At 38.7% G+C, this 14,421-nt stretch overlaps 1 protein-coding gene across 1 annotated transcript in view; it reads right to left on the bottom strand.

The window, feature by feature from the left end:
- The window catches only part of LOC121462708 (complement C5-like), a 103,586-nt gene that overhangs the window by 77,068 nt on the left and 12,097 nt on the right, over positions 1-14,421 (bottom strand). The window contains exons 3-4 of the mRNA XM_041674536.1: positions 5,006-5,168; positions 2,782-2,852 (exon numbers count right to left, since the gene is read on the bottom strand). Coding sequence (XP_041530470.1) covers positions 2,782-2,852; positions 5,006-5,168 — 234 coding nt within the window. The remainder of the gene's footprint in view (positions 1-2,781; positions 2,853-5,005; positions 5,169-14,421) is intronic.

The raw sequence follows: 14,421 nt of genomic DNA on the forward strand, positions 1-14,421 counted from the left end.
AGCAAAATAATTTCTCAGCTGGTATTAAAAAAAACCCCAACTTTTCTTTTGTTAAACTGAAGAACAAGGCTGCCTCCATCTTAGGCTTAAAAACCATCTTGTAGTAAAGACAAACTAGGTTCACTTCTGTTTGTCTCGAGGATTGAGCTCTGCCCCTTCTGTAACCTTAACTACAAATGGTTCTGAATTGCCTGACCCAGGAATGGCAATCATATCTTTTGTTTCAAAAAGTTGTTTATAACCATCTTACAACCCCACCTTTATTGTGAAAGGTTATACGACCATTTATTACTACTGTGCTATGTCCACCTTGCGATCATGTCTGTTTCAGGAGGTTGTCAGGACTAACTTGTTCTGCTCCTGTAATCCCACCTATTTTGCTACCAAATATCCCATTTGGAAACCCCCTACCCATGAGTTATAAAGGCCTTGTCTTCGTCACATCCAATGCTGGCCTTTCAAACCCTGCGTTAGGGGGAGGCAGCCTGTGTACATGAATAAAAAAAATTGTGTTTTAATTAATTGCTTGCTTTAATTAATATGGTAATGATGATTTGGGTTGACAACCTTTCTCCCCTGATCTTTGGGATTAACAAAACAGCTCTCTCTCTCTCTCTCTCTCTCTCTCTCTCTCTCTCTCTCTCACACACACACACACACACACACACACACACACACGCACGCACACAATTTAACCCTGATACAATACTTAAAATGGTTACACACACTCACACACTGCCGGTCCTCATAAATCTTCCCCATAAGTGCTATTGTGTTTGGGTCAGCAACTTTGGACTTACTTTGATCTGTTTCTTTGAGTTCCTGGTAAGTCTTAACTTAAAAACTCAACATTGTGTACTGTTTACCATGGCTGTAATTTATGGCTGGATATTTGGAGTATTTTTTCTTGAATTACAAATTGGAAAACTTACAAAAGCTTATTATGAAAAAGAGTGATTCACAGCTAAGTGTCTTCCTGGCTGAACAAGAATGATCCCACAGAGCCACAGCTAAGTGTCTTCCTGGCCATTCTTCATCCCATCATCATTAATGATGGCCCTTTCTCAAATCCTTTGCTAGGTGCTTAGCATCCATCTTCCCAAGGCTCTGGGGCTCAGCCCCCTACCCCAGGAAGCTCCTTCACAGAAGACTGGCATCCAGTTATTTTGCATTTGGTGCCAGAATTCAGTTCCACTCAAGTTCTCTTACAGCAAGGTAGGATAAAGAGCCCATGTCCTTCACCCCTTGTTTTCCAGTGGAAGTAAAGACTCTGGAGCTGACGTCTCTCCCAGACTTTGTCAGTCAGCCAGTTATTTACCGTGCTTGTTTGTGTCTACACTATTCTCATTGGGATGCCTGCTGGCTAGTTTTATACCAACTTGATACAAACTAGAGTCATCAGAGAGGAGGGAGCCAAAACTGAGAAAACATTTCTGTAAGATTTGGCTGTAGCAAGCCATTTTCTTTATTAGTGATTGATACAGGAAGGCCCAGCCCATTGTGGGGGGCCATCCCTGGGCTGGTGGTCCTGGATTCTATAAGAAAGCAGGCTGAGCAAGCCATGAGGAACAAGCCAATAAACAGCACCCCTCCATGGCCTCTGCATTAGCTCCTGCCTTCAGGTTCCTGCCCTGCTTGAGTTCCTGTCATGACTTCCTTCAGTGATGGACCATGATGTAGAAATGGAAGCCAAATAAACTCTTTCCTCCCCAAGTTTTTTTGGTCATGGTGTTTCATCACAGCAACAGGAACCCAAACTAAGACAATTTTTTTTCTGCTTCCAATAGATTAGCTCAAGTAAGTTAGTTCCTATATAGATAGCCTTCGTTATTTCAGAAAAACCCATGACAGCTCCTTATATTAGGACCTAACTCTTGACCTTCTCCATTCCAGAGAAGGAATGTATCGCCACTCAGGCTTCCTCATATTGTATTTCCTCCAGAATTCTTGAGATAGTAATGCACATTTTGGCATATATTCTAGTACAGTTTTGTTCTCTAATACACACTCCTTTATATGTGCATTCTAAATTTGTTGGAGAATGAGAAAATGTGCCCATAGGTCATTTGTCAGACAACCACTGTTAACAAGTGAGCAGTTGACCAAGCACAGCAATTATTTCTCCACAAAATGCCTCTGGGAGTTTACTATAAACTTAGGGACAGGTGAAACTGTGGAAGTTGGTTTCACGTCATCTGCTGTGCACGACCCGCCAGCTTAGCGGTGGCAAATGCTGAGCACATTATACACCAGTCACTAAAACCTAAGTTCCTTAAAAATAACTACATCATACAAATCAAACTTTTACGTATCACAGTCAAGTGATTCTTTTTAGTTATTTTATTATTTCGTGTGTATAAATGTTTTGTCTGTATGTCCATCTGTGTATCACATGTGTGTGTGGTGCCAGCAAAGGTGGTGAGCCTTCATGTGGGTGCTGGGAATTGAACCTGGGTCCTCTGCAAGAACAAGAACTCTTAATCAATGAGCCAGCTCTCTAGCCCTGTCGATTGTTTCTTGATGGGCATGCTTTTAAAAAGTAAGTAGTATGGAGGACGGATTTCAACAGTGTAGATCAGTATCCTTCCCATGGTAATTTAGCTTGTCTGGGTTTTCTCCATATCTGTCATAGAAAGTGTAGATCTATAATGCTACACTCACACTGATGATTAATAACCATTTTGTGACATCAAATGATTTAGTGTAGTGTGAGGATGGGATTGTGGAGGAGATTCCTCAGTAAAAAGGTTAAGGGGTTATTTACAAAAATAAAATACTTACTATGAAAGTTAAGACGGTCTCCCTTTTGGCTGGTTTCAAGTCGTCATTCAGCGAGTAGACTCTAACTTTTACTGCAAAAACAAGGGACACCATCAGAAACTCTGACAAACAAGCAGGCTTCGGTCTTTATTTATTTTTTCTTTCAGTTTTCATTTTCACTCAGGGTTCTGTTAAACGCCTGAGCCTGGCCTTGAGCTCACCCTGAAGTCTCGTTTGGCCTTGAACTCATAATCCTCCTGCCTCAGCCTCTCACAAAGCTGAGATTACAACTTGTAGTTTTTAAAATTTTTCAAGTCATCCTTAATGAGATAATTCTTCTTTAAAAGAATATGCACAATCCATACATGAAAATATACAATTGGAAGAAAAAGAATACCCTAGGATTCATTTAAGGAGCAAATTGTATTAAATTTAACATACAGTTCATACACACACACATGTGCACACACACAGACACACACATACTCACACACATGTGCACACACACAGACACACACACACCTTTGGGACACATCCATATGTAAAATAATTGTATCTCTCCTACTTATCAAGTGGTTGCTATGGTCTGATGAGAGTATCTGATGTTTTTATCAGAGTTAATGGAAATTGGAAGTCTGATTCAGACAGCATGTCATCTTCAGTTACAAAGTCCAGCAGGGTAAACACCATGACCAAGAGCAACTTGGGGAGGAAAGGGTTTATTTTACCTACAACTCTCAGGTTGCACTCCATCACAGAGGGAAGTCAGGGCAGGAAAGCAAGGCAGGGACTGGAGGCAGGAGCTGAAGCAGAGACCACAGAGGCATGCTGCTTACTGGCTTGCTCCTCCTGGCCAGCTGCCCTGCTTCTATAAAATCACAGCCATTTGCCCAGGGATGTCACCCTCTCCCCATAGTGGAAGGGACTCACATCAATAATCACTACAACTCCATGAGGCAAATTGTATCTTTTTTATCAGATGAGGAATGGGGTTGTGAGGCTGTAATCCCCACGGGATCACAGAGTCAGTAATCCATGCTTGGATTTGACCCCCGTTGCTATGGCTCCAGAAGCTGCATTTAAACTACTCCATTTTGCTATCTGTCACCAAAGGAGAAACATTTATAAGAAGCTCTTTCATTTTTTTATGACTAGGTTAAGTGAAAACACCATTTTTTTTTTTGTTGCCAGTGAAGTCCTGATAGGAAAAAATGAGGCCATTCCCAAGGGAAGCCCTAACCTCCAGGAAGGTCCTGGGCTCTGGGATGCAGATCCCATCCTTGCTATACAAGTCTGATGACCCAAAGTGGTAGGTGGTGTGAACGGTGCTCATTCCATGAAGCATCCTCTGTGATAGGAGGGCTAGGTGACGTCATACTTGTTTTTAGGTATGATGAAGCTGAAGAGGACCCAATCTTTATGGGTAGAGATTACGGCTTTTCTTTAAGAAAACATCTTTTTTTTTTCCAGCCTTAAAAAGAATTTTAGGTGTGTGTGTGCTGTGTGCATGCTGTGCCTGCAGAAGCCAGAAGAGGGTGGTGGATCCCTTGGGATCAGAGTTACAGACAGTTGTGAGCTGACATAGGGGTGCCAGTGCTGAACCATCTCTTCAGCTCTGCACCCCAGCCATCTTCCTTCAGTCAAGAGCTTGTCCTTGCCTTCTCCAGACTTTCCCTGCCTGAGTAAATCACAGCAGGTTCTCTATGCCACAGCTGCCATTGGCACTGCCGACACCCACCACTGGTAGCACTCCACAGAGCTTTCCAGTGAAGCTGCTGATCCTGCCCCCTTGCTCTGCCCCCTTGCTCTGGACTTTTCCCCTGTAGGATTATTAGTGACCTCAGCACTTCCTCCTTCCACACACGCGTCTTACAGATTGTCTCTGATGTGTTTCGCGGTCAATGACAGCAAGAATCTATAATAAATATTTCTCCTTTGTCAAAATTTTATTTGAAATACAATCTATTTGTTTAATGAGTAAGTTCTAATAACATTTTGCAATATTTAGGGAGCTTTTTATCTACTTAGAAATAATTGATAATGCAGCAAGTGTAATTTTTGATTTTTCAGTCTTAAATTAAAAATCAAATGCTATTTGAGAATATAAAAGTCATTAGGAACTGAGGGCTGGCTTTGATTTTGTTATGTTTTTTCAGGGTGAAACCCAGTCCCCACTCAATTCCTATGTCAAAATGTTCTAAAGTATAGTGTCAGTTTCCCCACAAAGAAGGGCTTTGTACTCTACCTGACTGGTCTGGAGTGTAAACAGGTTTGTCTGTATGGATGAAGAGAAATCCATTGTCATAGGTTAGTGGCATTTTTTTCGATTTTGAAAAATGTTTTGACACGACTTCCAGGTACACATGTGAGATCGGGCTTTGTTCTCCAGGCAGCTGACTGGGTTGTATCTGTAAGAATAATGACAGGGTAATAATCCTGAGGTTATAGAGCACACTAGAAACCACTGCGATCTCATTAGAACAACAACAACAAAAAACCAAAACAAAGAAGGCTGCCATTGCATCATTTAGAAAGTGCATAGCCCAGCACTTTGCAGACTGAAGCACAGAGACCACAGGTTCAAGATCCCTTGGGTTACACAGTGAAACACTGTCTCAAAAACAAACCAATAAACCAGCCAGGAAACCAAGGAACAAAATGGCACAAGAGCTAAAAGTATGCAATGGAAGAAAGAAAGCATCTTCAACAAATGGTGCTGGCACAACTGGATGTCAACCTGTAGAAGAATGAAAATAGACCCATATCTCTCACCGTACACAAAACTCAAGTCCAAATGGATTAAAGACCTCTAAAAGAAAACAAAACAAAACCCAGAGACTCAAGAAGTATAATGGCAGAAAGATCAGATCTGCAGTCTGGCCAGACAGGAGTCCTGGTCTAAATACCGTACCATATGCCATAGCTGGCATCTCTTCTTGGCTGTTGATGGCAGCGGTGGCTGGGTCACTCTAGAGGCCAAGCTCCTCCCTGTATAGCCCACTCTGAGAATCCGGGGCAGTTTATACTTGCACTGAGACAAGTGACTGAATGTGGACAGATGTTATTTAACACCTAAATTTAATCCTGTAGGCCGCTTTGTACCACATTCTTGTGCCAAAGTGCACAGGCGCGTTCTAAGCCTTGGTCTTCTGGCGAGTCAATTGCTTGAGTTGAGTGGCTGCATTTGTAATCCTTTTCTGTTTTCATTCTGTCTTTATTTGTTTGTTTATTCAGGGGAGAAATGTTTGTTCTTTATTGTAGCTCACAATTCCAGATTGCTTTCGTCATGGTGTTTTTGCAAATTTTTTTATTTTGCACACCTACCCCAGTTCCTCCTCCCTCCCTTTTCCCGCCTCCACCTCCCCCCATCTTTCCATCTTCATCTGGACCTCCTCATTTCCTCTCTTCTTTATTGATCCCATTTACTTTCTCTCCATTTTCTTTGTTGTTTTAATGCTAATAGCTAATTTTACTTAAAACTACTTAACTTAATATTTCATTCCATCCCTACTCTTAATTGTTAATACCTAAGTCAGACTATGCTATCTTTGATCCTTTATGGTCCTGATATTATTGGATTGAAAGGGTGATTGTTTTTTATTTGTTCCTACTGTGTTTTTATAGCACGCCTATTTGTCAGTTGTGGTTGCTTCTGCAGTTAGAATTCTACTCTTAGAGTAGGAATAGAGATTTTTCCTGGTCCCCTGAGAATGTGAACTGATAGTTTAACCACTGAGTTCTGTCTCCAGTCTAGAGTTGGAGAAATGACAGCCTAACCCTACTACAACTTAGTTCCACTTGAATGGGGGAAATGTTTTAACTGAAAAAAATACAGATGATTAAAATATATCTAAAAAATGACCTAATTCCAGATGCTCAAATCCAGTTGAAGTAACAAAAGAGAAATGAAAAAACTCAAAGCATGACTCCTCCCAAAATTACCAAGCCACAATAATGAGTTCTAGCAAATGTGAATTAAATAAAATTCCAAGAATTTTCAGTTAAGCTTATAAGAGTGTTTAATGAACTCAAACAGTACATAAATAAATTTCTGAATGAATTAAAAGAGAATATATATAAAAAGCTGAATGACAAGAGCATGCCAATAGAAAACATGGAAAAGAATTCAATAAAAATAGTAAAAAAGTCTAATTGAATTTTTAGAAGTTAAAACCTTAATAGATGAATTTAAAAACTCAGAGGAAAGCCTTCCCAATAGAGAATAGAGTGTATCATGTGGAAGACATGGCTTAACATACAGATAAATTAGAGCAGTCAGAGAATAAATATAATACAATAATAATAGAAACAGAACATGCACCATTTATGGGACACAATGAGTAAAATAGCTTTGTAACTCAGGGCATAGAAGAAGAGTTCAAGCTAAAGGTCAGGAAAACACATTCAATACAGTCAGAATGGAGCAGTTCGAAATCTGAGGAAAACATGTTCAATACAGCCAGAGTGTAGCAGCTCCAAATCTAGGGAACAGAATGGGTTTCTGGACACAGGAGACATTTAATATTCCAAATACACCAAGTCAGAAAAGAGCCTCTCCATATCATACTATACTTGAAACACTAAGTACACAGAATAATGAAAGAATATTGAAAGCTACAAGGGAGAAACACAGAATCATTTATTTAAAAATACACATTAGAGTAACAGCAAATTTTTCAACAGAATCTCCAGGTGCCAAGAGATCATGGAACGAAATATTTTTAGTTGTGAAAGACAATTGCCGAACCAGATCAATGTATCCAAGCAAAGGAGTCTTGCATTGAAGACTGAAAACACTTTCTAACAATAACACTGACAAAAACACATCTCATCATGATGATAACTCATCAGCATCACAGATGCTACAAGGAAGGGAAACATGAACGCATTCATGAAGCCACAGCAAAGAATAAACTGCACTACAACAGTAAAAATTAAGGAATAGAAAGCACCAAATACTACAACACAATAGGACTTAAATACACCTTTTAATAATAACTCTGGATGTCAATAGTTTCAATTCTCCAATCAAAAGACACAGTGTAGCAGATTGATCTTAAACATGGAATTTATCTGTTTGTTGACTGCAAGAAACACACCTTACTGGCAAAGACAAACAGCCTTAGTATGAAAGGGTTGAAAAAAAATTCCAAACAAATGGAATAGCCAACAAGCAAGCACAGCTACCATGACACCTGAAAAAATTAAATTTAAAACTAATCAAAAAAGATAAGAAGGTCACTTCATACTAATTAAGGCAATAATTGGTTAGGAAAACATTACAATCTCAGATATATGTGCATACATGACAAACACATTGGCCAAAAGATGCAGGCTGACATAAACAGACTAGTAGTGGTCATCTTCAGCATCATATTCTCTCCAGACCAAAAACCAAACAATAACAACAAAAAACAAAAAACAACCAATCAGGTGTAAACAAAACATCCATAGACTATTCTACTCAAACACTGAAGAAAACACATTTTTCTCAGCGACACACAGAACTTTCTCTAAAACACACCACCATTTAGGACATAAAGTGTCTAGTTAAATGGAAAGGTTTAGATGATTTCTTATATTCTATCTGATGACAATGAACTAAAACTAGAAATCACTAGCTAGAAAAAGTATAGAAAATACACAAAGTTATGGAGTTTGAACAAAACATCCCTGGATAATGAGGAAGTCATCAAATAAAATGAAAACATAACAAAATGCAATGACAGCAGTTATGAGGGTGAATTTTATATCTAAAAATACTTACTTAAAAAAACAAGCAATCACAAATAATGATGCATTTCACTGTCTTAAAGAAAATCAACAAACCGAACCTCATATAAACAAATGGAAAAAAAAACAATATGAAAAATCAGTGAAACTATATGTTGTGTCCCTGAAAGGGTGAAAAAAAATGGTAAAGAGCAGGTACTACTTTTGCAAGAGGGGCCATGGTTTCCCTTTCCCCTGTCAAGTTGCTCACAACCATCTGTAACTCCAGCCACGGGAATCTGACCTTTTGACCTCCATGGGCACCTGCACTCATGTCACGTTCCCACTCACACCAAAGACACAGTCATGTGATAAAATTAACATTATGCTTAAAGATGGCACAAGATTCATAAGTTCTTAGCCAAGCTAGCTGAGGTAGATAGATGATGATGATGAAGATAGATAGAGTGATAGGTAGATAGATACATTGATGATAGGTAGATAGAGACATAGATAGATAAATGATAATGATAGATAGATATAGAAGATGATAGATAGATGATAATAGATGATAGATAACGATGATGATGAAGATAGTTGACAGATAATGATGATAGATGATAGATAGATGATGATGATAGATGATGATGATGGTATATGATAGATGATGATGGTAGATGATAGATGATGATAGATAGATAGATGATGATGGTAGATGATAGATAGATGATAGATGATGAGGATAGGTGATAGATGATGATGATAGATGATAGATAGATGATAGATGATGACAATAGATGATGATGATGGTAGATGATAGATAGATGATAGATGATGATAGATTATAGATGACGACAGATGATAGATATGAAGATAGACTATAGATAAATGATGATGTTAGATGATAGATAATGATGATGAAGATAGATGATAGATAGATGATGATGATAGATGATGATGATGGTAGATGATAGGTAGATGATAGATGATGATGGTAGATAATAGATAGATATGATGATGATAGATTATAGATGATGATGATAGATAGATGATAGATGATGATAATAGATAGACGGTAGATAGATGATGATAGATAGATAAAGGAACACTAGAGATGAAAAGGCAGATATTACCACAGATGTTAACAAAACTCAGACTTGTTAGAGTAAGTTTTGAAAACCTGTATTCCAATAAATTTGAAAAGAAAAACAGATAAATTTCTTGACACATATGACCTAGCAAAATTAAACCAAGAATGTTTGCAACTTGAACCAATCTATAACAAGCCAGTGGGATCCAAACAGTAATAAAATTACAAAAAATGCCCAAGCCCAAATGTCGTTGCTGCTGATCCTGTGCTGTCCAAACTATTCCATAAATAGAAAAAACTGCTGCTGTTCGAGTTTGCTTTTCAAGGCAAGACTTGAAAATCTTGAAGCTGTTAGATGACAGACAGGAAGACACTTTGAGATACAAACACAGGCGAGGACTCTCTGGACAGCACCCCAACAGTTCAGGGAACAATAATACCCAGAACTAACAAACACAACTGAAAGAATTGTTTAATTTTTTTCCTAAAAGAAACAAGTGAAAACATGGTATAAATAACTAGAGATTTTTTTTTTGCTATATAAAAGTCTTTTGCTAGAGAAATAAAGAACTTTTGAAACTAGATACTAAAACAAACAAAACTCCAAACAAGCTAGGCAATAAATTGGCTAATGAAATGATCATACAGTTCATAAGCAGCAAAGCACAGAGGACTGGTGGACATGTGAAAAATCTGTTGACTTCCTTACCATCTGGAAAGCACCAATGACATTGGGATTCTATCTCAGTGCAGGAAGAACAGCTATCATTGAGAACGGTAACAAAACCAAAAATGCCGGGGAAGATGTAGGGGCAGGGAAACCTTATGCATTGCTAGATGGAGTGAAAACCAGTGCAGGCACCAGGAAAATCAGTGTGGGAGTTCCTAAAAATAGAGCTACCTCTGACCCAGCTGCACTTGGGTATCTACCAGGAGGGATAAAAGCCAATGTAGTAAGAGACGCTTGCACTATTCATCATCTTCATCATTGCACTGTTCACAACTCCCAAGCTACAGAGACAGTCTGCTTGTCCATCAACAGCTAATTGGATACAGTAAATGCAATACACAGGGGGGAGTTTTATTCAGTCACAAAGGACAAAACTGCCAGGAAATGGATGCAATGGGAGGTCTCCACAGAAAGTCAAAGAAGCCAGGCTCAGAAGCCAAGTATTCAGTGTTTTCCATCATTGTGCACACATGACACAAGGACTGTGTAACTACACACACTACACACACACGCATGACATAAAGAAATTCAAAGGAGTCTTGAACAGGAAGCAAGCTAGCAGGAAGAGGAGAAATGGGAGAGTGAACGAGGTGGGCTGAGGGGAATAAATACAGTCAAAGAACATGACACACATAAGAATTTGTCAACCTATGACAGAGTGGGCCTAAGGAAGTAAGCTCCACGGGAGCAGAAGCCAGAAGCCAATCCAGTCCCAGGAGTCAATTCAGTCTCAGGACACTGGTGGATAAGGATTGAGCTAGTGACCTCATCCAGAGTCAGCAGTCTCCACCGGAACAGGTACAGGGGAGTAACAACTGAGTGAGTGAGCCAGAGCCAGAGACTGCTGAGGGTCCGGACATGAATCTGGGGTTTTCAAGGGAGTAGACCTAAGCTAGGAGCCCTGTGGGTCTGGGCATGAGTCTTGGACCTCCCAGGAACTAGGCCTGAGCCAGGACCTCTGACAGTCTGGGTATGAATCTGGGACCTCTGATGGAGTAGGTAGGAACCAGAGATCTCTGAGGGGCTAGACATGAGTCTGAAAACTCAGAGAGAGTAGGCCTGAGCCAGGACCTCTGTGGGTCTGGACATTGGTTTGGGACATCAAAAGGAATAGGCAGGAATCTAGAACCTCTGTGGGTTCGGGTGTGAGTATGGGACTTCTGAGGGAGTAAGCCTGAGCCAGGTCCTCTGCGGTTCTTGGCTCACCTGAGCCTGGGAACTCTGAGGCAGTAGACTAGAGCCAGAAACCTTTGGAGGACCAACTCCAAGCCAGGGACTTCTACAGGAGGGGATCCAGACCAGAATATACAGAAACAGGTCAAAGCCGGTAACCTAGGCCAAAGTAGGCCTGAGATAGCAAACTTCAAAAGAGCAGTGAAAAGCACAGGAGTGCTGAGCTATCTTCAGGAACATGGAGTGACCAACAGGGTAACTAGAACCATGGCACTGACTGTACCACGAGGAACAACCATCTGAGCTTTAGATTCTTTGGCACTTAGAAGATTATTCAACAGAATCTCAGACAGCCCCAACCACATCTATTAGAGGAAAAGATGAGTAGAAAAGGTAAGAACACACACAACACCACAAAGAGCAATACAACACCAATAGAACCTAAAGACCCTATAACATCAAGACCTGAACAACCACATATAGATTAACCAGAAGATTACCTAAAAAAATAACTTCAAGAGAATGTTTGAAATTCTTAAAGATGAAATGAAAAATTCCCTTAAAGAAATTTAAAAACAGACAAACAAAAAAAAGGAAGACATCTGGAAATCACTTAAAGAAAATCAAGAGAAAGAAATCAAACATATGAAAGAAACTATTCAGGACTTGAAAACTGAAATAGAAACAATAAAGACAAGCTGAGGGAATTATAGAAACAGAAATCATGAGAAGATGATCAGGAACCACAAACATAAGCATAAACAGCAGAATACAAGAGATGGAAACGAGAATCTTAAGCGCTGAAGATACAATAAAGGAAATAGACTCGTCAGTTAAAGAAAACATTAAATTTAGCAAAAGCTCAACCCAAAATATCTAGGAAATATGGGACACTATGAAAAGGCCAAATCTAAGAATAATAGGTATAGAAGAAGGAGAAGTTCAACTCAAAAGCACAGAAAATATACTTAACAAAATCATAGAAGAAAACTTTCCTAACCTAAAGAAAGATATGCCTATAAAGATACAAGAAGCTAACAGAACACCAAATAAACTGGATCCAAAAAAAGTCCTATCACCACATAATAATCAAAATACTAAACATACAGAGTAAAGAAAGAATATTAAGAGCTGCAAAGGAAAAAGGTCAAGTAACATATAAATTATCAGAATTACACTTGACTTCTCACTGGAGACAATGAAAGCCAGAAGGTCAAGGTCAAATGTTATGCAGACATTAAGAGACCACGGATGCCAGCTCAGACTGCTATATCCAGCAAAATTTTCAATCACCATGGAAGGACAAAATAAGATATTCCATGACAAAATTAGATTTCACCAATATCTAGCCACAAACCCAGCCCTACACAAAATACTAGAAGGAAGACTTCAACTAAAGAAAGTTGGCTACACCAACAAAAACACAACAATTGATGATCTCATTACAGCAAATCCCAAAGAAGGGAAAAACACAAACAATGAAAACTAAATGAACAGGAGATAGTAATCACTGGTCATTAATATCCCTTAATGTAAATGGACTCAACTCACCTATAAAAAGGCACAAGTTAACAGATTGAATAAAAAAACAACCAGAATCCATCCTTTTTCTGCATACAAGAAACACATCTTAACCTCAAAGACAGACATTGTCTCAGAGCAAATGGTTGGGAAAAAAATATACCAATCAAATGGACAAGTAGGTGTGGCTATCCTAATACCTAAAAAAAAATAGACTTTGAGCTAAAATCAGTCAAAAGAGACAAAGAAGGTCATTTCATATTAGTCACAGGAAAAATCCATCAAGAGGAATCTCAATACTGAACATCTATGTCCCTAATACAAGGGAACTCTCATATGTAAAAAGAAACACTTCTAAAGCTTAAATCATATGTTAAACTCCACAACTAATAGTGGGAGACTTTAAAATTCTCCTCTCATCAATGGACAGGTCAGTCAGACAAAAAAATGAACAGAGAAATAAGATGATATGACTCAAATGGACTTAACAGACATCTATAGAATATTCCATCCAAATAGAAAAGAATATACTTTCTTCTCAGGACCCCATGGAATTCTCAAAACCAGACCACATACTCAGTAATAAACCAAACCTCAACAAATACAAAAAAAATGTACCTTATCAGATCACCATGGTTTAAAACTAGAAGTCATCAGCAATACTAATTCCAGAAAATCCACAAACACGTGGAAATTAAACAATGCTCACCTGAATCATCAATGGGTCAAGGAAGAAATAAAGGAAGAAATTAAAGACTTCCTAAAATTCAATGAAAATGATCACACAACCTACCCAAATTTATGGGACAAAATGAAAGCAGTGTTAAGAAGAAAGTTCATAGCACTAAATGCCTACATAAAGAAGCTCGAAAAATCCCACATTAGTGAATTAAAAGAGCATTTGAAAACTTTAAAAAAAAAAGGAGCAACTGATTTTTTTGAGTTGATCTTGTATCCTGCCACATTACTAAAGGTGTTTATCAGCTGTAGTTCTTTGGTAGAGTTTTTGGGGTTGCTTATGTATACGATCATATCATCTGCAAATAACAAAAGCTTAACTTCTTCCTTTCCAATACGAATCTCCTTGATCCCCTTATGTTGCCTTATTGCTATTGCTAGAACTTCAAGCACTATATTGAAGAGGTATGGAGAGAGTGAACATCCTTGTCTTGTTCCTGATTTTAGTGGGATGGCTTTGAGTTTTTCTCCATTTAATTTAATGTTAGCTGTCGGCTTGCTGTAAATAGCTTTTATTATATTTAGGTATGACTCTTGTATCCCTAATCTCTCTAAGATCTTTATCATAAAGGGGTGTTGAATTTTGTCTAATGCTTTTTCAGAATCTAATGAAATGATCATATGGTTTTTTTTCTTTCAGTTTATTTATATGGTGGATTACATTGATAGATTTTCGTATGTTGAACCAGCCCTGCAT

Source organism: Microtus oregoni, unplaced genomic scaffold (genome assembly GCF_018167655.1).
Source record: "Microtus oregoni isolate MIOR12 unplaced genomic scaffold, Mior012 000025F_ref0000491, whole genome shotgun sequence".
In the NCBI taxonomy this organism is placed as follows: domain Eukaryota; kingdom Metazoa; phylum Chordata; class Mammalia; order Rodentia; family Cricetidae; genus Microtus; species Microtus oregoni.